The sequence below is a fragment of the Parus major genome, chromosome 1 (assembly GCF_001522545.3).
Source record: "Parus major isolate Abel chromosome 1, Parus_major1.1, whole genome shotgun sequence".
In the NCBI taxonomy this organism is placed as follows: Eukaryota; Metazoa; Chordata; class Aves; order Passeriformes; family Paridae; genus Parus; species Parus major.
In genome coordinates this window covers 77,595,915-77,621,299 of record NC_031768.1, presented here as the reverse complement: position 1 = coordinate 77,621,299, position 25,385 = coordinate 77,595,915, and the positions used below count along the sequence as shown (strand labels likewise).

The 25,385-nt window shown below is 38.6% G+C and overlaps 2 protein-coding genes across 4 annotated transcripts; one reads left to right on the top strand and one right to left on the bottom strand.

The window, feature by feature from the left end:
- Positions 1–1,621: 1,621 nt before the first annotated feature.
- Positions 1,622–21,918, bottom strand: MRE11 (MRE11 homolog, double strand break repair nuclease). Of its 2 annotated transcripts, XM_015643679.3 has the most exons (19): positions 21,690–21,918; positions 21,156–21,288; positions 18,608–18,768; positions 17,919–18,006; positions 16,861–17,002; positions 15,324–15,438; positions 14,575–14,760; positions 13,924–14,095; positions 13,155–13,235; positions 12,471–12,597; positions 10,592–10,692; positions 9,314–9,487; positions 8,256–8,318; positions 7,060–7,267; positions 5,976–6,059; positions 4,942–4,997; positions 4,387–4,457; positions 3,930–4,008; positions 1,622–2,245 (listed from the first exon to the last, which is right to left on the bottom strand). In XM_015643679.3, the coding sequence occupies exons 1-19, from the start codon at positions 21,707–21,709 to the stop codon at positions 2,201–2,203; spliced, it is 2,106 nt and encodes a 701-aa protein (XP_015499165.1). In that variant the 5' UTR covers positions 21,710–21,918; the 3' UTR covers positions 1,622–2,200. The 2 variants fall into 2 exon arrangements, with proteins under 2 accessions (XP_015499165.1, XP_015499175.1); XM_015643689.3 differs by lacking the exon at positions 21,690–21,918 and having other exon boundaries at positions 18,608–18,749; positions 21,156–21,251.
- A 28-nt stretch (positions 21,919–21,946) lies between these two features.
- Positions 21,947–24,182, top strand: ANKRD49 (ankyrin repeat domain 49). Of its 2 annotated transcripts, none has more exons than XM_015643701.2 (3): positions 21,947–22,013; positions 22,503–22,773; positions 23,226–24,182. In XM_015643701.2, the coding sequence occupies exons 2-3, from the start codon at positions 22,516–22,518 to the stop codon at positions 23,682–23,684; spliced, it is 717 nt and encodes a 238-aa protein (XP_015499187.1). In that variant the 5' UTR covers positions 21,947–22,013; positions 22,503–22,515; the 3' UTR covers positions 23,685–24,182. The 2 variants fall into 2 exon arrangements, with proteins under 2 accessions (XP_015499187.1, XP_015499196.1); XM_015643710.2 differs by lacking the exon at positions 21,947–22,013 and adding an exon at positions 22,076–22,305.
- Positions 24,183–25,385: the final 1,203 nt, after the last annotated feature.

Genomic DNA, 25,385 nt, shown 5'->3' with positions numbered 1-25,385 from the left:
CAGAGAGAAGAAATGTCCCACTTAGAAGTGCTGTCAGGAAAGCAATCTCAAATAAAGGCCCAAGAAAACAGTAGAAAGTAGAACAGAGCAGCATTCTCATAGGTTTGGGATGAGAACAGAGGGGTCAGTGGCATATGTCCCCCTGCTTGCTATGCTGCTCCAGCAGCTCCTCAGTCCCCCTCCTTTCCAGCAGTGCATAAGGGCATTCCGTCTTCTGCCAAACACCAGCTCTTGCTTCACATCTATTACATCCTGTTCTCCTGTACTATCATCTCTATTCCAGCAAAAATTATCAGCTTTATTTATGCTCCTTGATCTAATTCTTAATTTCTAGCAGGGAACCCTTGCATCTGTAGCTAGAGCTGCCATTGACTTTGAGGACCAAGTGCAGCCAGGAGAGCAGGACGTCTTCTTACCTCCTAAGCCAGGCGGCTGGTAGGCTGGGAATCCTTCCCCTGCTCAGCTCAAGCTCACCCTCCTCTGAGCTGCAGCCTGTGTCTTGTGATCCAGAGGAGGTGCTCCAACTACAGACTGGGCAGGCACACACAGAATACCCACAAAGGCTCATGGAAAAGCCCAGTGGAAGCTCTCTGTGTCAGGTGTCTCTCAGGTTACTGATGGGTCTTTCGCTGCTTCACAACACCTTTCTGCTTCAGTCTGTACTTAAAACATGCTCCAGTATGAGCTGTTGAAGCAGCTCACCTATGTTTGGTTGTTATTAGAGAACAGGCTAAAGCAGATTTGCAGCTTGGTACCTGCTCCTGGCAATTTCACCTTTGCTCAACAATCCCCAGCACTCCAACAGTAAAACGAGCAGCTGCACAGGAATGTCAGGATTTGGCACGTTGAATGTGCTTTTTATAAAAGGTACCTGTGGACTGATGCAATTTCTGAATTGAAAAATAATGTTTGAAATAAACCTATATAGATGGACTATGAATACTGGTAATTAAAAAAGGCATCAAAAATACCTGTGCAAGAGTATTCTTAACAAAATTATAACAAATTAGAAAACTGGTCTGGGTGGGAATAAAAGATTATTAGTAGAATATAAAAAAAGTCAGCTAGACACGCCAAAAAGTTTGGAAGCATTTAAAAAGTGAAATGCCTTTTTTTTTCTTTTTAAATACACAGCATATTGTGCTTTTCTCCCTGCTCCTTCAAACAATCTTTTACTACCATGGCTTTAATGAATTTTTGAGCTTTCCTGGGGCAAGAGAATTGAAGTTACATGGGTGAGAATTGATTTTTCAAAAACTATCCAGTGTGACCTCTGAGAAATCATGTTGATTTTCAGAGCATCCTACCCTCTTGTATAACCAATCACATTAATGTTTAGGACAAGTGCCTCTTTACAGTACAGTCTTTCTCCACACACCAGCTACACATTTTCCCCTGAAGACTGCTATGTTTATCTTCCATAGATAAAACACAAAGCCACTGTGAATTTGACAGCTGACTGAAGAAAAAAAGAGAAAAGGGAGAAAGAGCTTTTGATATGATTCCTATTATTCATTCATTCCTATTATTCATTATACACTCAGCTAAAATCTTTTCCTAAGATGTGTGTAACATCAAAATACAGAGTCCTCTTTCCTACTTCTTGAATTACAGAGCTGAATTCATACTATTAAGTTTAATAGCAGTGCAATACTGGGTTTAGGTTCTCTTGGTAGAGTTGAAATCAATAAGACATTTTACAGCTTCAATACTGAAAATTGCATTCTTGTGTCCAACTATGACTCTGAATTCAGAGTTTTAAACTGTATCCACAGCAAATTCCAAGTACAATTCCACTGAGCCGAGACTGTGTCCATATTCACACCTGCAGACTACTATAAATTTACTTCTCTGTAAAATTCAAACCAAAGAGATGGAGTTTTCTATAAAAGATATAACTGTAATTTTTATTATCTTCCCAAAAAGAACAGTTTCAGAGTTTTAGAAAGAACTAACACTTTCAGGCAGCACTTTAAGAGTATGAGGCCTTCTAGCCTAGTGCATTGAGCATCATAACAGACATTATACCAAATTTGGTGCCGCTGAAAGAAAAAACAACCCAAACCAAACCATTTCACAGAAGTGAAAACGGAAGACAAGCCATCATTTACACAGAAATATCACATAGAGGAAGTCTTGCAAACTGCTTTCCATTTTCTTCACAAACTTCCACAGACTCTCTTGCATAGTGAGCCAGAAATCACTTAGTTCTTCTTGATGTTGCAGGGCTCATGAATGGATCATCCTGCAATTTGCAAAGAGATACAAATTACTAAAACTAGCAGGCATTCCAAGTCATAAAAAAGCAGTCATCTTTAGATTAAACTAGAAAGCCTGGCCATACAATTCCATGTTTTCTGACAGATCTGGTTTTGTTCGTTTTGATATGAAAGAGGTCATTTATTGACTTAAAAGTCCATGTGATGTATGTGCAGAGAAAGAAGTTTATGTCAATATGACCAGAAGAGCTACTTTGAAATAAGGAACAAACTATATTTCAGTTGTAAATGAGCAGCACACACCTCAGTAAGATTATGTCTGTATACACATTACACATCATCATTTACTGATATTTGTAAATGATGATGTGCATCAAAATGAATCAAAACTACTGTCTCTTTCTGCATATTCAAGCAAACATGTAGGTTTTTATTTCAGGTATGAGAAGATACAGCATAGTGGGGAGAAGGGACAAGAACATAGTATTTTCTCTGAAGTGGCCATCATCTGACACTGTTAAGGAATGGATTCTGACCAAGCATGACAGACTGAAAACAAACTGCATGACACAATATAGTGTCTTCTATTCAGTACAAAACTGTGTAAAAAGATCTACTTTTTCAATTGTAGAAAAAAACATTTCCTAGCAGTTCAAAGATATATGGCAAGGACAGACATATTAGACCTGAAGGCAGTGTTTTAAATTTTTTAAAAAATGTACTTAGATAATTTGCAACAATAAAATGTCCTGGAAAAGAGCTGTTTCTAAATGCAAAAAAAAGGAAAAAAAAATCTTCCTTTTTACAAGAATAAAATATATAAGTAAATGAAATGATATAGCTAAGTACTAGAAGAGATTGTAATTGCTTTCTTTCCCAGGCAGTTCCAGGTCCACATTTCAGTAATGACAATTCACTGATTAAAAATTAAAGGGAAAAAAGGATTGGGTATTTTTCTGAGGTCTCTTCTAATATTATCTAATAATTATGCAGGTAGTCTAATCAATGTTGGTTGCAATAATCTGTCCCTGTTAGTGAAAAAATCAATTCAATTTCACTCTGAAATGCATTACTCAAATAGCTGTAAAACTGAGCTATAGAAACTTACATGAAATAAAACAAAAAAATAGTACTATATACTGTTGGAGTCAGAGGCAAAGAGAATATTCCTGTATCTGTGCTGACAGGCTCTGACACTCAAGAGAACACTGTGTTTGACCTGAGGCCATGGAAAAGGCTTCCAAAATTAACAGACAGAACTGAGAATGTGAATGTGTAAGTTAGAGGGTTTGAGCTATGTTAGTGAATAAGAGACAACATGGAGGACTTAGGGCATTGTCCCTTTCTCCTTCTTCTTTTTTTCTTCTACGGTTTTTGGGATTAAGGGATCATTCCCCATTTAATTAAGGGATTGGATGGGAGAATCTGCACTGTGGGACACAGGTGTCTAGTTACTGGGTTATTAATAAGTTACTTGGCATTTCATTATTGGGCACATTGACACTTAAAAGACCTTGAAGAGATACTTCTCTAGCCATTTTGCACCTTGTTAGCCTGGTATATATAGCTCCTCACTGTCTGCAAACATGTAATATAGAGAAGGAAGAATAAACATCCTAAGCCCAAACACGAAAACAGTTTCTCTCTCGTTAATCTTGGTCCCAGGGAAAAGAACTGAACCACCAGTGTCACCCCAACAATATGCCATACCTCATCTGACTCAAAATCAACTCCTCTAGATGCTTGGCTTTGTGAACCTCTTTTACTAAGTGAAGATACAGCTGGCAACCTTGAAACATACAAACAAAAAAGAGAAAAAAAATTGTATCAGCATGTTCTCAGTCACCAGACATTCCAAAAACTTCCCCTTTGAGTTGGACCACCAATACACAAAGTAAAGATAAACAGACATAACAATAAGTAAAACAATACAAATTCTTAAAATAACATATTAACAATAAAGCTCTGATCAAGTTTACCTCTATCAGTAATCTAATTTTTTCTCTTACAGAAAGATAACCCATATTAACAAGTAAAAGATTACATAAATTCTCTAAGCAGCGTTATGACTTTCCTAAAAATCTGGTAGTCAATCAGATCCTTGGACTCCACTGATTGCCATTCAAAAATAAGGCCCATATTGCATTAATGAAGCAAACATACTGACCTTTGATTTACTTTGGAAGAAGAAGGAACAAAAGAAGTATCTTCTGGATCAGAATCAACATCTATAATATCCTGAAAAAAAAAAAAAAAGTATAAAGTTTTTCCACAGAATTTTCCTTACAGAGAGAGTGCATAATGTGTAAGTACAATAGCACAGAACTTTTGTTTTTTTCCCAACTATAGACCTATTAAGTTAGAATAATATACACTTGAGAGGGCTCTAGGCTAGAACTGCACAAATTTGCAAACATGGCACAAGTTTATTCTTCACATCTTTGACCTGGCAGAACCTACCAAAGCACTCATGTATATACACCCCATGTATATACTATGGTATATACTAGACTATGGTCACAAATATGGCTCTTCTCAAGACAAACACCATAGCAGAAAAGGATATAAGAGGTCTACAGATTAACAAGCAGAAACTTAATGCTGGGACTGATATCTTGGGAACATTTGCTGATTTAGGCTAATGTTTTGACTGTGTATGTATTTTTCAAATCAACAGTAAAAGACAGCACAATTTCAATCATACAACAAACAAGGTGTTTACCTCAGAGTAAGACTGGAATGAATTTAAAGAGTGGTCTCTTTTCGAAGACTTAAAGGCTGGAATAAAACATATGTAACACTTTTAAAATGCTCACACAATTAAATGTAAACAACATTATATAGTTCATTTTATTTAAGATCTGACTAGCATGCATTTATATTGCAAACACCCTGTAAAACAAACAAACCAACCAACCCCAAACATAAACTGAGTCTGTCAGCCTTTGCTAGCGCTTCCCAGTCTGGTTGAAAAACCATCAGTAACATCAGTTAAGAGGACATGAAAAATACTACTGTAACTGAAATTCCTAACAGGTTCAATATGAACACATCTGCTAAAATTCATTTCTCTGCAATATTTTGGGTCATTTTCTGACCAATTTAAAATTAAGGTAATTTGCTGATTAATTTAAAATTCAGTCTTGAATACCTTGGAGTATTTCGTGGGGGGTTTATGTATAGATTAGTGAGGGGTATTTTTTTCTTTAATTCTCAGATTACCTATGCTGTTTCCTCAGAGCCTTTCCTCTACAGCAAGGAACAGCTACTGTCTCATACGGAGCTGGCTTAAAGATAAAGTTTTCTTCCCTAGTAAAAACTGGCATTTCCAAAACTCGCCACAATGTAAGGCTAAATAGATTTGCATTAAAGCTTGCTAAGTTGTAAACATCAGTCAAATTTAACTTTTTATCCCCTGAAGAACATTCTGCCTAAAATGTTAAGTCTCATTCTTTCTATGCTTATTCCTTAAGAAACTGTGTTATGTAATATGTTTCCTATTTGCAGCTCTAGCTAGAAGTTCCTAACACATTCCATTTTACCCCATGACAGAAAAATATCACTCTTATTTTTTCCTTTTCTTTTTTCTTTCTGTCATCACTGTAAGATATTCTATTTCATTAGTGCTGAAAGAATCTCTCACAGCTGAAATGGACTAATAGAATAAAAGGCAATTAAAGCAATTCATAAGTAAAGAAACACCTTCACTACAACTTAAGAGAGCAGATTAGAGTGACAGATGGGTCACAGGCCTACCATCCATGATAGACATATTCTTGCTAGGCATAGATACAGGCTTGTAGGATCTGCTGCCAGAAGCTGACTCTTGGCTAGTGGTTCCTGTAGAGATAACAAACAAAATACAAATCTGTTCAGCAGTAATTTCTTTTCCTCTTTAGTCTGTCATTACTGAGTGGGAAGTCACTTAAAAAATCTACAATCCTCTTTACTCCACACTTTCTCCTTGAATTAAAGCCCTCCTTACATGCAGAACTGCTCTGTGTCAAGTGTTCAAAGGTCCACAGACACAACCTCTTAACACACAGAGCTCTGCTCTGATGGGATCACAACAGTGCTGGAGCACAGGCTCACAGACCTAGTTGAAAAGCACTAACCAAATCATACCCAAGATGACAGCCTTTGTTTCAACTCAACCTGCTCTCAGACATTTGGGCACATTACTGAGACAACTTGAAGAAGTTTTATATATATATATATATATATATATATATATATATATATATATATATATATTTATTTATTTATTTATTTTTATTTTTATATATTTATATATATATTTATATATATATATATATACACACACACACATACACTGAAAGTACATCTACAATGGAAGTACGATTACCACTGTAAAGTGTACAATCACACTCAGTCCAGGAGCTATTTAACTCTTTTTGCTTAAGATATACTCCCCATTTTTTCAGTCAATAGAAACATTGAAGTCTCTTGTAAACTACATCAGGATAGAAACAATCTGTATCTCCTCATTACACTGATCAAATTCATTACATTTAGCAGTAACAAAGGTCTCTTTATGCACTTCATTATACAAACCTTCCCAATAATGCATCTTTTAGGAGTATACTATGTTTCCACAGCTGGGAAGAAAGATATTTTTCTTTTAATCACAGTGAAAAAGTCACAACCTAAGCCTTGGATGGCAATCAACTGTATGTAATAGGATACCATATGCATTTGAGAAGAGTTTTTTTTCCAGTAGGAGTTCTTAAGCACCAAATTTCCACTTGATGAAAGCACCAGAAGTCAGTCACCTTTTAAACAATGAATTGCAGTACAAAGACTGCAAAGTTTTTCTTACCTCTTCCTCTTCGAGACGAACCTCTTGCTGTTGAATTTTGTCCTCTTGCACCTCTTGCTCTACCTCTTGCTCGACCTCTTCCTCGGCTCAGTGTTGAAGAAAGGCCATCACCTGGACTAACAGATTCCATATCCATGGAATCTTCATCACTGGAGGCTGAGACCAGAACTTCATCCTGAGACCGGTGGGCTCTGGCCCTGATCATTGCCTGAAATTGAACAGTAATTACAGAAAAAAGAATCTTAAATCATGAAACATACCATTATTAAATCCTAGTTATGTACAATACATATGTTATATAACTATAAAAAAATGTGTAATTCTAAACCATTGAAGCTTAGGACTGGTTAACAAGTCCAGTGTTATGGAAGGTGAGGACACGTGTGAAAATAATTTGCTTATTTAATTAGATGTGTACATACAAAGTAGTTAGCTAAGATCTCAGAATGGAGCTTGCTAGTGCAACACATTGTCGGTGAAGTTTGGTGAACAGCTCAGGTCATCCTTTATCAGCTACATATATCTGCTCAGAGGAAGCACCCTATGGGCTCCAGTGACTTGAACTTCATTGATGACAGTGGGTGCTTAAGACAACTAGCTCAGGTGCTGATATCCCAGATTAGCTAAACTGAATCTCACCCCAGCTGCCCCTTATCTTAAAAGTTCATTCCAGTCCCACATAATTTGCAGAGAGAAAGGAGCACCCATGCTAGCAGTAGTTGGCAATTTTCTTTGGAAATACATATGCAATTGATAATGAGTACGTGGGAGACCTGAGATATAAGATTGCTGATAAGGACACAGTACCTAAAGGTTCACTGATACGCTCCATTTGCTCCAGTAATACCACCCAATATAGTCCATCCACGTGTCCACTGGTGATGAGATCAAAAAGAGCTTAAGCTGGAAGATCTTTAGCAAGTCACCTACTTGGTCTAACCTCAGTTAAAAGCAAGAAATAATGAACATTCAGGTTCACAAATTTGTAGAAGAAAAGACACCTCAAAAGCCAAACTGAGCAGTAGCTTAGGCACATATTATCCTAAGATTTAAACCACACTTATTTTAAAGGCAGACAGGCACTTTTTGGCATGGACAATGCTGAAGTATTGCTGAAGCATTGCTAAATGACTGCATTTATATGCAGAAGTCACCACTCCATTTTTCAGCCTACATTCAAAATTCAGAGTAATTACCTCACGGACTTCCTTATCCTCTTCTTCAGTATTCTTTTTTCTACTTTCCCTGAATTTTCGCACCTGAATAAAAAAAACCAGTTCCTGTCAAAATAACAGTTCATATAATGCAATAATCAAAATACAGAAAGTGCAAAGCTTTAACCACTGAATCATTAAGTCAAGCTCATGTGAGAAGTGAAGAGTCCAGGAATAACTGAACAGTTTGTTTAGGGGCCTCTCGTCGTTTAAGAATATATGGTTTAAGAATATAACGTTCTGTTAATAACTGGAGCTACATCACTGGGGAAGAAGAAAGCTTTGGACAGGATGAAGGAGATACTGTGTTTAAGAGGAGTGTATAGTAATTTTGACAATAAGGGACACTGAAATATGAATAACTGTAAAAAGAGGTAGAGATGAAGAAGCAAGACAGAAAATAACTATGATGAGAAGAGACAACGTTTATGGTCTCTTTCAACCCTTCATGAATTAAAGCAATCAGTAAGAAAACAGGTACGTGCAACCTTCCTTCCCCATCAAATTATTCTTTAAACAGTGCACAGATAAGCTGCAGAATAACTTCTTCTACAATGTTCAATATTATAGCTGAATACATGGGCTCATGGAAGCTCAACAAGTTGACAAAAATGTCTTTCAAAGGTTGCTCAGTACACATAAACCAGGCCTGTCTCTGGGATACCCCGAGCTGCAAGCAGTTAGAAGCAAGTAGAGCACCTGAAGGTAAAGTTCCTTTATGGCCTGTCCTAAGCCAATATGAAAAAGTTATGAAGAGATTATATCTACCATCTTTCTCACAATAGTGGTAAATATGATGTTCTACATGTATTAGATTTTTTCTATGAACATGTGTGCAACCCCATTTTCAGTACAAGTTTTGAAATCATGTATTTGAAACTTCATCATAAATTAATTATTAATTTATTAATTGCAGAAAATGACTGGAGGCAAGTGTTGCAGATACTCCACACACAGGCAAATTTATTAAACCATGTTTGAGCACTGATTTTGCTACTGTCTTGACCTCTCTTGGGGAATCAACATTAACAGAACATTACCTCCTCATCTATTTTTCCTTCCTCTGCATCAGTGTGACGCTCCTTGAGAAACCTCTGCGTTTTTTCTAGTTGAAATTTCACCAGCTCTTCTATGGCATCTTTTTCCTCTTTGTCCACAAACTCTTGCACTGCTTCTCCCATTCCTCTTTCAGTTAGAAGTGAAAGCTGTACTTTCTTTAGAATTGGGAAAAATAATTTGTTAAGAAGCATCTGCCATTAGAGAAAGTAAACAATATTCCAGCTGTTTCAGATAAATATTACATTAAGTTGGTTGCAAAAACAGTAATGTGCACTGAGTATTTAAAACAGAGAAAAGCACAGCAATAAGCAAATGTTACTTGTCATAAACCAGTTACAACTCTCTTGCTACTAGCATGTCATACCAGCTTTACAGAGTATTTTTCAAACTAGTCAAAGCAAAAGGAACAGTAAAGAAACCACAATGCTAGTAATATCTAAAATAAAAACTTCCAGGAAATAATGCTGCCCAGAGGAATGAACTTTCTAGCTATTATAAAATAAAATGTTTAAATAAATTAAGTATAACAAAGGAACATGATTAATGCTGTCCCAATACTGACACCTAGCATGTGTCTAAGGTTAGGCAGGATGATGTAGTTTGAAGGATCTTTACCTCAAGAATTCTTGCTCCAAAGACTTTCTACAACTGAAATAGCTTCTGCAAGTTATGCTTGATAACCATATCAAGCATTTGTGCACCTGGCTCACTGATTATTGTTTTATCTCTTAAATGATACTCCACTGGTGTTGGGAAAGGGAAATAAACTAGATTTAACAACAGGGTGGGAAGAAAGCAAATTATCAGGGATCTTCCTTCTCCCTGCTCTGTGAAAACCAAAGTGCATTACATCTGAGAACACAAATATACTGGAAAGTAACAAGTGACTCTAAGTCAGCTGTAATAGTAAATGCTACAGTCTCATACTGGCCCTAGAGTAAATTAAAGTAGCTCTTCACATTTTCCTACTGTACTTGAGTACATGACACATCACTTGCACACTGCAAGTTCACATGAAGAGCTATCATGCTCTCAAACGTGTGTGTTCACATACCTACACAACCTATACGCAACAGTTACTCTAAGACACACACTTCATGTGGTAATTCTCAGACAGTTTTATGGGAAATAAATTCATTTCTTGGTGAATGTCAGAGTCTTTTCAGGGCACACTACTTCCATTAAGAAAGGAAAAAAAAAAAAAAAGAAAAAATATCATATGACATTAAAAATAGGAATTATAAAAGGTAGAAAAATACCTTCTCTGCTGTCTGGAAATACTGCTTTACAAGGTCTTCCACCCTCAGTGCTGTTCCCTCAGCAGGTCTGCCAACCAGTTTTCCAAAATTAAGATCAATGTCTAGAACAGAAAAGCACGGTGTCATCATCCATAGTTACAGCTTTTAACTATTACCATCCCACTGACAGCAGATAAAAAGGTTAATGCAGGCCTCCTAAGAATTGTGGTCACTTTTATATGTAAAGATTTTTGTTCTTTTTAGAATTATACATTGGAAATATGGTGAAACATATTAATTGTGCAGACAACTCCACCTCTAGCAGATACAAAGAGTTCTAACTAACAAATGTCTGGAATTATATGTTGAACACTGTGTTCTGAAGGTTATTATGTAATTGAACTTTAGAAGATCACAAATGGAAGAAAATCATCAAAGCACAAGAGTTTTTCATAAGTAACCCATTTACTAGAAAAGAGAATTTCCTCCACAGCATGCTGACTGATTTTCAATAGAAAATGCTCATAGTTCATTCCCCCTTCTCAGGCAGCAAGATAGGAATGGCAGAAGGATGAGAGGGATAATCATCCTAGGTTAGCACATACCGCACAAATAACAAAGTGACTATAGACTGAATTCCTGAAGTCTTAACATCATCTGTACTGAACCACGATGTGCACATGTAATGAAAACACTGAGTGCTTCATTAGCCACTTCCTTTGTATTAGAGGCTGTCTAATAAAGCAATGCAAAAGCCATGGCAGTACTTTTATATTCCCTTCCTGAAGCTGACATGCCCTTTAAGTAGGAAAAGTAAATTAGTGAAGCATAGTGGCAGAAGTGGTAGCTACTGTGTAGTCTGAAAATGTTAATGAGATTACACAACTATAAAAAGGAAACCAAAGCAAAATAAACCAAGATAAATACAGCATAATTTTTAAAATGCCTCACTAAAAGCAGTTTTTATTCATGAAACAATGTTTTGAACTTTATAGAACTGATAGTGCTCATAAAAACTGTCACTGGAACTGGACAATGCACTAATGCAAACTAGCAGGAGTTTTTTAGCACATCATGTTCCTGTACAAGCCGAATGTTCATTAGCTATGTTCCTACAAGCTGAATGTTCATCAGCAACTATTACAAATCCAGTATTTGGACAACATCTATTAACCATTTATTAAAAATTCTAGGCAACAGTGAGAAATGCTGCAACAGTAACAGCTATTATTGGTATTGCACAAATATTTGAATAGAAACATACCTGGAAGAGACAAGCCAAGAGCATCTCATACACATGATTAATTAGGGCAAACAAAATGCTATCCTACATCTGGACCTTTTTAAAAAATATATGAACAACTCTTAAGCCCATACCCTTCATTACTATTTTAGGTATGAACAAATGAACTACTACAAAATAAAACTAAAATATAAAGGGAAAAAGCACTATACTCATCTCTTTTCCTTCAGAGTGGTCAAACCAAATCATCTTTTTCTAAGAAGTCTCAGGAGTGAGCCACTTAATGCCTTTCATGGTAATTATCACAGAACCATAGAGTAACTCAGTCTGGCATTGAGCTATATGTATTACTATAAGCAACTCAGTAAGGTCTGAGGTCAAAGGAAAATGGAACTGTTTATGAATAACTGTCAAAAGATGCTGTGCTGAATATCAGAATTATTGACAAACTGAAAAATAGAAAAATTAAAACTGAAAAACAGAAAAGAAATAATTGTGTATATATTGCACAATTATTTGAAATAATTAATTAAAATAAGATACTGCATCTTAATTCCTTCTATAACACATTAGATGGTAGAGAGCAAGCCTTTGCAAGTGCTGGGCATCAAAATACAGGCAGGGAGGCAAGCCAATGATTCCTTCTTTCATAATCACCTTTTTTCTCTTTTTGTTCACGATGCCTGAAAAAATGTATGATGTCTTTTGGGTTAGCCACCCTATGCATGTACTTCTGGCTGAAACGATGGACACTGAATGGCTCAAAGCCACCTGCATAATCAACCTAAGTAAGGAAAGGACAAATTTAAATATGAAACAAACAAACAAACAAAAAAAAAAGCCACACAATTCAAAACAAATTTGTTATGCTTCAAAGGAAAAAATTAATAGTAAGAGATAAGTCAGCCTAAAATTAATGCCTTCCTATGCAGAATAGTTAATGGCTAATAACAGCTAATAATAACATTAACAGAATAGCTAATAACAGTTCATATTTATAACTTGTTCTTAATTTGTTTAATTTGTTAGCTTTCACAACAATTTCTGATTGGGTTAGGAATGCACACAGGATAATATGACTTAAGAAAAACTTCACAGTAAATAGCCACTTTTGATGCCCTCACTCAGAACAGCAGCGAAGTACATTTGTGACCAACCTCATCCTATACCTTAGAGTACTGGTTACACAGGTAAACAGAAGTATGGTAGATGATTTATATTTTCCTGTGCACAGCAAAAAAAAGTATATATTATGTGTTTACATAAAAAGCATGACTTTGCTTTGAAACTGTTCACAGTGACCTTTAAAAAGAAAGCAATCCAAGCAGAACAATTTCTTACTCTTAATCTTATGATAGGCTTCTCTGGCTGACGGGGATTTCCCAAGCGTTCTCTTTCTGCAGTGTCCAGCATCAATTCCACCTGTGAAAGAGAATTATAAATTCAGTTCCACTTTTTTCTCTTACAGGTACCTGAACATTTCAAGTATAACTTATAATACATCCAGTTGCAAGGGGAGCTATCAAAATAAATCATTACAGAACGTGCTCTCATTCCTGAACACATATGTAGCAGTATGCAACCAAAAGCCATTAAGAATGAGTGAGAAAAATATGACAATGAAAGGCTTATCCTTCAGATACAATGTAGTCCAGCAGAACCTACACCACTGATGTCTCATGTTTTATAGCCACTATTCTTTGTGAAATTTCTAGTTCCAGGGAAAGGCAGAAAGAGCAAAGCAATTAATAAACTTGCTTAGTTATTTCTGCCACTTCAGACTGCATGGCTGAGCTCTCCAGGTTTAGGTCAATGTATTTATGCTGGTTCCAAAGTGCACATCCAACACTGCCCCACTCTCACGTGCAAGCTTTTGTACAAAATCATACAGACATCCAAAAAGCAGTTCCAGCCTACTTTAATAGGTCATCCCAATCAAGGAATCTGGAAGCCAAGGCTGCAGAGTGAATGTCATGGAATTAGCTTCCTATGGAAACACTAAGTTTGTTTTAATATGCGGTAAGCCACAAGATTTCTCATCTTCCAGTCTCAAAATCAGTCACTGATCCCATCCCACTGTTATCCATAAACTGTTAGCATCACAAGTTACCTTTTCCATGCAGAATGCCTGTATTGCCTGAGTAACATTAGGATTGTCAGGATTAAAAAGATCGGGATGATCAGCTAGAACAATATCCTCTATATGGAAAGTTCGCACTGTCTCTAGAGCAATCTTCTCCATTTTCATTTTTTTCCCTTTAACATGCAGCAAACCAATGTGTCTAGAAGGAGAAAGGTAACTTACTAGAAAATAAACTTAAGAGAACTATGGTATAAAGATTTGTTTTCAAATTCATGTTTGTTTTTCAGGGACAACATTTCAAAAGCTATTGGAAGATCTGTAGTTCAGGGTTGGCCCTGTAAAACTTCCATTTTATTAAATTTAGATTGTGCTTGTTCCATATACAAGCACCTGCACTCAGTTCCTTGTATTCCAATTTATCACTATGTAACACCTCTTAGCTAAGTTCCACTTGCTTCAAATGTTAGATTAAATTGTAAGCAAAGCAAAAGTTATACCAAGTACTCATTCCATCTACTTTCCTTATGATGTCACACTCTGAAGCTAATCCACATAGTAATATCTTAAATATCTTAAAGTCTTTTCATACTATATACAAGTCTTTTTTCTGTTCTCAACAGAACACCTGAGACACATAAGACAAGCGATAAACAAGAAAAAAAAGAAAAGCTCACGCACTTCTTCACGGCTTCTCCAGGGGACAGAGATGTCACCACTGAACTTCCTGGCTGAGAAATGTAGAAACGTTGCTGTTCATTTTGGAATGGAGCTATTTTGCACTCATGTTCATGACCCCACACAACAAGATTAATAAAGTCATCTAAAAACTGCTCTGGAATGTAGTTGGTAGCTCCATGTTTGCTCCTGTTCAAGAGAAGAGAAAAATAATGAATGGGCAAGGGGAGAGTGAAGCAGGAGAAAAACATCAGTGTGATTTAAAATGATACAGGAACTCTGGCAATAATAACAGACATTCATGTCAGGTCTTCACATTTATTCCTTACCCAGTTGTTTAGTGTTTGGTTAAACAAAATGGCAACTCACATAGCTCATTGTTTTCTGCTTCCCTCTTTTTATTTTATTTTTCTGCTTCCCTCCTTTTATTTTATTTTTCTGCTTCCCTCATTTTCTTCTTACTTGGCTTTTGGGATTTTTTCTATATTACACTACAAATCCTCCACTGCCTCTGACTATAAGAGTTTGGGAAGAGATCTCCCAACTCCCCTAACTCATTCATTTCAAACCTTCTCCTTTACAATTCTTCTCCAAAAACTGCTGTAAAACAATGTTTTCACTTGTAAAAATCCTAAGAAACCAGCTACTCACAAGAAGCATGAACTAACACAGCTGGCTTGCTCACCTATCCTTTTCCAGGCAGTCTAAGGAAGTAACACAGTAAGTTGATGTAATTCATTCAGTACTGTTACCTATTTTGATGAATCACAAACAAGTTAAACCAGCTATCTTCATCTTCCTTTGGTCTCAGCATGGTTACTTGCTTATTGACAAACATACGATACAACCTCTCATCTGGAATAGCTCCTGAAGTGGACAAATGGAAAAAAAAATAAATTATGTGGTAAAAAGTCTGTAATAACATTTTCTCTATTTACAAAAGCATGAGAAACAAAAATATAGCAGCCTTCCAGTATCTAAAGTGGGCTTACAAGAAAGCTGGAGAGGGACTTTTCAGAAGGGAAAGCAGTGATTATGCAGGGAATGGCTTTAAACTGAAAGAGGACAGATTTAGTTTGGATATTATCGTGAAGTTCTTTCCTGTAAGGGCAGTGAGGCACTGGAATAGCGTGCCCAAGAAAGTTGTGCATATCCCATCCCTGGAAGACACTGATTATTTCCTTGATGTTTTTAACTACGAAAAAAAACACCCCAAACTATCCTTAGCCAGGCTCATGATCGATATCAATAAATCCCATATGGAGGGTTCATATTTTGTATAAAAATAAATGCTCTCTGAATTAGAGAAAGTTAAAAAGGTATATATAATTGTGGCACAAACACAAAGAAACATGTCATGAACATCTTCATGCAGCAACACTGGTACTTTAGAAAGCTGTTGCATTTCCCAGTAACAACTTAAGTATAGAAAACTTTTATATTTTAATATTAGAACATTCCACTAATTATTAGCCTTTCAAACATCTAGGAAGCTTTCAAAGTATATCATTAAACACACAAAATCATGGCCAACTAGGACTTAATTTAGAGCTATAAAAGTTGCTTGGAATTAAGTGTTTAAGTTCTCATGACTGGACAAAAAATGAGGGTGAAAAAAATAAGATCTTAATAGTTAACGTCTCTAGACAGAAAGCAATCAAAAATAACCATTCTAAGTAAGAAGTGAGGGTAGAGGGGAATTCAGTGGAGAAAATACAAAGGAACAAATGTGAAGTTGAAAACTTATCATAGAACCACTTTAAAGTATGAAACTCTTAAGTTTCTTTAAAGAAACTGAGATTACCCATGGCCAATATTACTTATCAACCTCTTCAGAGAGATACATAAGATATTAGATTTCTGCTCAGATAGGTTATGTTTTTAAATATAAACAAAATGGCGCATGAACATAGGGTGTTTTAAGTTTTGCCTAAGCAGGATGAAATAAGCTTAACACAACAGAGAGAATTTAGGAGTGTGATTGCTCTGACCTGATAGTGCCAGTCTATGGTTCTATGGTCACTATGGTTCACTTTAGCAGAGTTCATTTAACAGCAATAAAAGTACAAAAATCAAGTTTAGGAAGATTTATCTAAATGAGATAAATCTGAAGTCAGTGACACAAAGCAGGAGGCAAAACCTGACACTGTCACAGAACTGATATGCTTTAATTTAGAATCACTTAGACCTTCATATTTGTTGCAGCCATTTGTTCCAACTTTATTTAGACCTATTAAATTTCAGTAATACATGAACAGTCTAGTCACGGTCTGGCAGACAAATACTTACCCAAGCCATACAGAGCAATTTTTGTTCTACCTTTACGCAATAAAATGGGACTAATATCTATTTTCTCCACGGAAGCTGAACGTCCAAAGTGATTCAGCAGGCCTGCACAGCTTAAAATATCCAATGCACACAGTGCATCTGCCTACAACAAAAATTAGGAAACAAATACAAAACTTTGAATAGAACATTAAGTGTTTCATGTCTAAATGAAAGGTCTCAAAAGTAAGAGAGAATATCTTTTCTTAAGTAACTTCTGCAGCTGAAAAGCCCTATAACATATATTAGGGTTTTTGCTAGTACAGAATACACAGTACAGAAGCAAATCCCTTCTCCTTACAGGTTATATTTCATTTGAACAATATGAAATTAAACATTAAATCATTCAAAAAAAACAAAGCCACAAAAAAACATTCAAACCAGCCAATCTCTAAACTACCACGAAAATTACCTGGTTAAGGTAACTACCTTATAATAAGTTTCAAGTGAAACTGCTACTAGAACACTCATCTCTGTGATACATTGCTATTTGATATAAAATGCAAAATTATTAATTCAACACATGCATTTTAATGCTTTCTAAACATCCTTTTCCTGCTTACTTTTAGTAGCTTGTTTTTAAACTCACATTTCACTATTATTAGATTATCCTCCTTGCAAATGCATGATGCATATCAATTACATATGCACAAATCAAAGTATCAAAATTCTCCCTTTTTAAGAAAAGAGTTTTCAGTCTCTACAGATGGAATGTTTTTGAAACTTCCTGAAATACTGCCACTTCTTGTCATGAAAAGTGATTTTGTTCTCAGTGACAGAAACCTACATAAATTAAGAAACTAAACACAGTTCATATGGCTCTCTTATTTCCATTTGCTTTTTAATGTCACACACTTAACTTGTTGTCACTTATTAAGAGAATTCCTAAAGATACACAAAATATTTACACAAAGAGTGGAGCAACTGAATAAAACCAGCGTTATCTCCCAGAACTGTATTTCTACACAAGTTTCTATTTCTATATCTTCATAATGCAACAGCACAATGATGATAATAATTACCCCTGTGGGATCATCATGATTGCCATGAATACTAAAAACTGGAATAGAAATGTTGAGATTTTCATCCTGATAATTCACCCAAGGAAACCTGAACAAAAAGAAGAAGTTAGACTATATCTGCAAATCTGTGTATGATTCTCAATTCCCTTCAAATTAACTTCATCACAAATAGATGTGGTACAAATCAGAAAGAAGTGATTATGAATAAGCCTAAGCTTAAGTTTAAGCATAACAGCATTCTTAATCATGGTCTGGAATGGCACTTTCCATGGGGAATAGGGTAGCAAAAGAAACCTATTTTTTAAGAACAAGCCATGAAAAGAATTGTACAAAAAAATGTGTAGTAGTAGTGGATTAGGCTGTGCAACCTTTGCTTACACACAAGGAACTCTGTTAATTTTACCAAAACAACTCATGTGAATTGGTTTACTTGTATTGTACTAGCAAAATGGAAACTATACATTACATAAATATATCAAGAGTCACAGCACATTCAGAAGTTTCTCAAAATATTGTACACATTCCTTTACAGAATGAGATGACAGGTGAAGTCATCCTGTAAACTGTCCCACAAAGACAGGCCTAAAAATTCCAGGTTCCAGTCATGGAAGATATAAAATAAAAATCACAACACACTCACCCAATACACAAACCAAGCCTTACATGATTATTTACAGTAACATACTTACTTGCTGTAATTAAAATTAACTGCCTGATCACTCAAAATTTCAAACTGAACAGGACGATCACCCATGCAGTATTTTCTTAGTGACTCCAAACAAGAGTGTACTGTTTTTCTGGAGGGTTTGTTGTCATGAAAAAGGTCCCCACCTAATAAAACAAAGTCCACCTGTATGTAACAAAAAGTTTTATTATTTTAATACAACATTTTGTATTACCTTGAAAGACTTCTAAGCAAATTGTTTAAATTATTTCTTCTAGGGAGTTCCACATACTTCCTCAAATATGAGGAAGTATAGGTAAAAGGAGTTAGTAGTAACAGAAACAGTATTTAACCTCCTAATGAAAAAAAAAGCAATTAATTTATTATTCAAAACAAAATCAAACCCAAAAAGACCCATTTATGAAGAGCCATAGGAGAAAACAACTGATAGTGGCAAAAAGAAGGATTAGTGTACTATTGTAATAAGGGTCTCCACATTGGCTCCTGAACATTTTCTGACAGGCATGAAAAGCTACATTATTTTCTCCCTGCTGCAAAGAAACCAGTAGATATCACCACATTATTTTGAGAAGGTACTAGTTGCAGTTTCTGCATATATTGCATATATTTAGCTTTTAGTAAAGTGTTAGGAAAAAATCTCATCAAAATTACAAAAAATCTGATTGATAAACATCCTGTCCTTAAAAATGGAATCATAGAATGGTTTAGGTTGGAACTCTAAGATCATCAAGCCCAGGCATTAACCCAGCACTGCTGAGTCCAACATGAAAACATGTCCCTAAGTGCCACATCCATATGTCTTTTAAATACCTCCAGGGATCGTGACTCCACCACTCTCCTGAGCAACCTATTCCAGTGCTTGACAACCTTTCCAGGGAAGAAATCTTTCCTAATATGTAGTCTAAATCTCTTCTAGTGCAACTTCAGACCATTTGCTCCAGTCCAGTCGCTTGCTACTTGGGAGAAGAGTTCAACTCCCACCTGGCTACACCCTTCTTTGAGGCAGTTGTAGAGATCAATAAGATCTCCCCTGAGCCTCCTTTTCTCAGACACTTCTCACCAGACTTGTGCTCCAGACCCTTCCCCAGCTCTGTTATCCTTTTCTAGACACACTCCAGCCACAATGTCCTTCTTGTAGTGAGTAGCCCAAAACTGAGCACAGGATTTGAGGTCACCAGTGTCCAGTACATGGGGACGGTCACTGCCCTGCTCCTGCTGGCCACACCACTGCTGATCCAGGCTAGGGTGCAAGTGCTTCTTGGCCACATGCTGGATCACGTTCAGCTGCTGTCAACCAACTCAGGCCCTGGGAATGCAGCAGGCTTCCCTAAGAAGTGGAGCCAGTCTGCATATTGGGCCTTCTGCTCCCATCAGAAGGGGGTCTCCTATAACCATAATATATAACTATAATCCATCTTTTTTCTTCACGGAAGGAGTTTTGATACTGAGCACAGGCAACAACCTCAGCAGCACCTCTATTCTAGACAACACTATCCTTGTTCAGTTCCACTTGCAGAGCCTCACAGCTGTTATGCCAGGCGTGTGGGGATGTGGGGCAGTCACAGAGGAGATGCACCTGCTGTACTTGGCAGGAACTTGTTGCCATTACCCCCTATCCCTTAATTCAGTGAGTTCATCCAGAGGGAGTGAGGATAGAGAATCCCCTGGATCATGTGTCCTGTCTGCCTGTCAGGCCTGCCCCAAGGAAAGCAGGATATGATTTCAGTAGTGTCTCTCTCTCTCTCATACACACTCCCTGACACTCCTCAACCAGAGCTGTGTCTGGACAGGAAATTCTGTCAGGGCAGTTCTGTCAGTTGTGGTGGATGCAGCAAAGACCACGGCTTTCTGCCAGACAGATAGCACTGCTCCCTGGTGGAGCTGGCAGGGCACAAATGATGTTCCTGCACAAAAAGTCACACCACAGCATGTCTGTTTGCTGTGTTGGAGGTGCTCCTGCTTGCTGCTACTTGACAGGAGCTTCTTTTTACAGGTGTGGGGGGGTTCTTGGCTGCTCCTGACCCCACCCATGTCCCATCAGCTGCTGCAGGCTCCTGGCAGCTCTCAGCTCCCCCGAAGTCACCCCTGGTCAGGCAGCCTCTCTGTCCACCCCACCACAGGATTCTGTTGCTGACTGTACAGGCACCGGAGCTTCTCAGCACCAGAACTTTCAGTGACTCAGCACTGCACAACACTTCAAAAGCTTCTAACAAATCTCTACTGATTTGCCAGAAGACTGCGTATCACTACTCTTGCTAACCTAAGTTATTTGTCCTCCTTGCTGTGATAAATCCTCTATGGATACCACTGAAACACAGGCAATCCAAAATCACTTGCTATGCAACCAGAGTCATGATTCAGTAAGAATGCTCTCACAAAGAAATAGAAATTCCTTTTACCAAATCAGAAATGAAACTGAATGTAACAAATAGTTCAGCCATTTGATTTGGTATTATTAGAGAAGGTACCAGTACTAAACTTTACAGCTTCTGGCAGACTGGACCATATTTTCAACAGCCTCAGTCCTTCCCTCTCCAAAAAGTAGCACTTACTTCATTTTTTTGAGCCTGGTCCAGAATTTCATTGAAAGTTACAAATGTATCATTTCCACGCACTGGGTCCTTCTCCAAATAGCCAAGATGAATATCAGTAGCAACGAGTATTTTAAAGGTATCTTCATCATCCCTGAATAAGACAGGAAAACTTAAATCAGAGAGCAATAAACATAGGGAATTTCTACACTTGTATTACAAAGAGCACATAGCCAAACCAGCCTGTTGGAAGATTTGTTTATCCCAGACATTCTGCTCCAGTAAAAGGTTGCAAGCACCCCCTCTCTGAAGTATGTAATCAAAAACTAAAGAACCCTTTGTATGGTTTTTGCTTTTAAAAATACTTGTTGAATAGTCTAATTCTCTCTTTGCACTGGTAATCTACGCGTACATGAAGGCAAGCATGATGACCACAAGGGCCAGAGGGAAAACACAACTGATGATCCCAGCTCTTCTTAACTCGTCCCAGACATAGAGAACACTTGCTGCCCGATGTGTCAGGCCTGCAGGGAGCTGCAGACAGCGGGATCTTACTGTGAGTTGATGGCGCTCATCCTCGTGCCGAGGTTCCTTCCCCACGGGAAGGCTCTGGCAGAGCGCAGCCAGCTCAGGGACTCAGCTGCTCTCTTCAAAGACGGTACGCGAAGCGCAAGAGACCCAACCAGGCGCGGGGCCGGGAGCACAGCGAGGTGCGATCACACCGAACGATCGCTGATCCCGCTCCCGCCGCTGCTCGGGCCGAGCACCGCCCCCAGCCCGGCCCGGCCCGGCCCGTTCCGTCACGTCCGCGGCCGTGCGGCCCGGAAGCGCTCGCCGGGCCCCGCCCCGCCCGGAGCCCCGGCGGCGCTGGGGCCTCAGGTACCGGAGCGGGGCCGAACGGGGCGGGCCGGGGACTCGCGGGGCGAGCGGGGATCGATCGGTCTCTTGCGGGGCCTGTCCGGGTGGTGTGGGCCCCGCGGAGGGGAGCGGTGCTGCGGACCGGGCCGGACCGGACCGAGCCGTTGGGGCGGAGCAGAGACTTTGCCCCAAAGTCCGGGCTGCTCTCCAGGCCCTTTGTTAGTAAAGTGAGCAGCGTTTCGAGTGCACTCGGCAAAGCCCCGCACAGTGTTCCAGTGATCCCAGTCTGAAGGTGGTGCCGTTCGGGGATCGGGTAACGCGGTGCTTTTCTAGCGTGGGAATTATCTGTGAGTTCTGGCAGAGCTGGCAGAGCCCGGGTTAGCGGAGCATCACAGAGTTTTCCCTTTAGTTTTGCTGTTTGTTGACTTCCACATCATCCGGCAGATAGTTTTATTGATAGTACACCGATAAAAGTTAGCATAAATATTGTTGTACATCTGCTGCTCACAGATGCTGATTGAAAATGAGTAAAGACAAGCAAGCTGATGAAGACGATGATGACAGCGAGCTGTTTGAAGATTTCACAGAGCATTTTAACCAACTTGAGCTGCTGGAGACACACAGGCATTTGATTCCTGTAGGAACTCAGAGCTGTTGGTCAGGACAGTCTGATGACGATGATGATGAGCAAGAGAGAACGGAGGAATGGTACGAAATGCAAGAAAAGAAAATGGAAAAAAACCCAGAGAAATTGCTACTCTGGGCAGCTGAAAATAATCGGGTAAGGCACTTGCTCTGTTCATATGTATAATTGACAAGAATGTTATTTTGAGCTCACGTCTGTAGTCTCATCCACAAACAAAATTTTACCTATACTTTTCTTTCTTTCTCTGAGCTGTTTTGATCTGGTTTTGCAAGCCACTGTATGTAAAACATTCCCCAGTGTAGCCCATACACACTAAAATGTCTCTGGATCCATTGGCTTTTAGAACAAATTTTGATTCCTGTTCAAAGTTCAAGTAACAGCACTTTCCTTTAACTTCTGTGAACTGAAAGCATGCTAGACTCTTCATGGCAAATAAGCCTTTTAACAGGGGTGGAGAGGATGTATCTGAGATTTTACAAGTGCTTTTGACACTGACAGGAATTGCTTTTCCATTAAACTTCAGGACCATCAAAGTCGTACATCTTGTTTCATAGAATCACACGAAGTTCCCTGCTTTCTTTAAACAGCTGAGTACCGTGAAGAGGCTCCTGACGGAAAAGCTGGCTCCAGTGAACACTCGTGATGAAGATCAATACACTCCTCTCCATCGAGCTGCCTACAGCGGGCACTTGGATGTTGCACACGAGTTGGTGGCCCAAGGGGCCGACGTTCACGCGCAGACCGTGGACGGCTGGACGCCCCTGCACAGCGCCTGCAAGTGGAACAACACCGGAGTGGCCGCATTCCTGCTTCAGCAGGGTGCAGACATCAACGCGCAGACAAATGGTCTGCTGACACCCCTGCACATTGCTGCAGGAAACAAAAACAGCAGGGAAACCCTTGAGCTCCTGCTGATGAATCGCTATGTGAAGCCAGACTTGAAGAACAACTTGGATGAAACTGCCCTTGACATTGCGAGGAGGACTGATATATATCACTACCTTTTTGAAATAGTAGAAGACTGCATAAATGCTGTGTCCCCCTAAAAGCTTGTGAATGTGAGGTTTTCTGCCTCTTTCTTTTTAGTGTTCTGCATGCCCATCGGTGGTGGTCTGTGTCTTTGCAACGACGTGTTAATGTAATATACTTCAGTATTCTTCTCGGGCAAAATGTCACTTCCTGCAGCACAGCTCAGTGGTCACGCTCGTGCTTTGAAGTGTTACTGCTGTTAGTCAAGGTAGTCAGAAAGTCAGTAATTTCTGTGACTTTCTATTTAATTAGTGCAGATTTGGAGAGGCCTTTGTAAGTTGTCTGAAGTGTCAAAGCAGGAGGGAAAACTGGAATATTTACTTGATGTGATAAAATTCTGGCTTGGTTATGCAGAGTTTATTACAGCTCACTTGAAAATTATTTTTTGAGAAATTTTAACTTTTTAAAAACTGCATGAAAGCTCAGAATGAATGTAACTTATTTGGGTGATACACAAAATGTTTAATGAACCTAATGTAAGGCTTATTATAAAATAAAATATTTAACCCAAAGTATTTTGTCATATTTTTAATTGAAAGCCCATTTAACGCATTTATCAATGTAATCGCCTGTTCATAAATCAAACACATTATTCATAGGATAAGAAAGTAGTTCATAGGATAAGAAAGTAGTTTTGGTTTATTTTTTTTTCCTGGTGCTTTTCAAGGAAGTGACTTTCTATCAAGGTCTTATTTACTTTTCCCTTGCAATTAAGTTGCATAAAGACTTAATGTCAAGAATGTGGTATTAGTTGGAAAAAATGAGCCACAACCATGTGAGGATAAACAGCCAGCATACTTTTGTGCCTGATTTAGTAACTGGTAATTTAGTATTTTCCTTGCACTTTTGAGTTAGACTAAAATTCCCCATGGTAAAGGCATGCAGTATGATTTTCAGGTTCAGCTTCACCATCTGTAATTTAGAAGTGGAGAAAGTCGCTTCTCTGCTAAATGAATTGAACTGAAAATTAAATTTAAGTGCTTAAGTAATGTCATAGTGTAGTAAAAGCTTCACTGTCCCATGCAGACACCGTGCTGAGTGACCCCAAGCTCCTTCCACTAACACATGCACCGCACAATCGTAGCAGGGTTGGGGTATATTAGCCCACATTTGGGCAACTGTGGAGGAGTGTCTTGGTCACCCACCCTTTAGAAGCACTGTGAAATATTCAGCACTTTCTGTTGCAAAACAGAAGCACAGCTTCTGAACTGTGAATGGTGTGACATGATTTTAATGCTTATTCTTTTTGAAAGTTTGGTTTCAGGACATCTCTGGAAGATGAATATATCTTGAAATGCATAAAGGAATAAATAAGACCTGGATTACAAGGCCACTTCAGTCCAATAAGCAGTGTCTGAAGATGCCCTGTTTTATGAGCAAAGGAGTACTTTTGAGTAGCAGTGGATATACATCAGTTAAACTGGACCCTGTTCTTGCCCTCAGTCCGTCATTGCCTCGGGCGAGGATGGTATCCTTCCGTAGGGCAGGCCCGCGGTGCCAGCCCACAGTGATACGGAGTTTGTGATGTGCGTGTCCCGCTCCCGTGGCCCTGCTGAGGGACACGAAGGAGCAGCTGTTAATGACACCCAGAGCTGTCCCCCACCCCGTGTCCCAAGCGGCGGCCAGGGCCTGCTGTCCGTGGGGCTGGCGGCTGGCCGCACCTTGCCTGGGAGCCTCCTCCGTGCCTGGGCAGCCGGCAGCCTCCGAGCGCAGCCCCG

Excerpts from the sequence above, each read along its gene's own strand:
- MRE11 (XM_015643679.3), bottom strand. The coding sequence starts at position 21,709 with ATGAGCGCCATCAACTCACA. Across the intron at positions 18,007-18,607 it reads GTTAATTTTAATTACAGCAA|GTTTCCTTGGGTGAATTATC; the intron begins GTAAGTATGTTA and ends CTTTTTGTTCAG. Across the intron at positions 8,319-9,313 it reads AAGGAAAAATAGATGAGGAG|GTGCGAAAATTCAGGGAAAG; the intron begins GTAATGTTCTGT and ends TTTTTTATTCAG.
- ANKRD49 (XM_015643701.2), top strand. The coding sequence starts at position 22,516 with ATGAGTAAAGACAAGCAAGCTGATGAAGACGATGATGACAGCGAGCTG. Across the intron at positions 22,774-23,225 it reads GGGCAGCTGAAAATAATCGG|CTGAGTACCGTGAAGAGGCT; the intron begins GTAAGGCACTTG and ends TTCTTTAAACAG.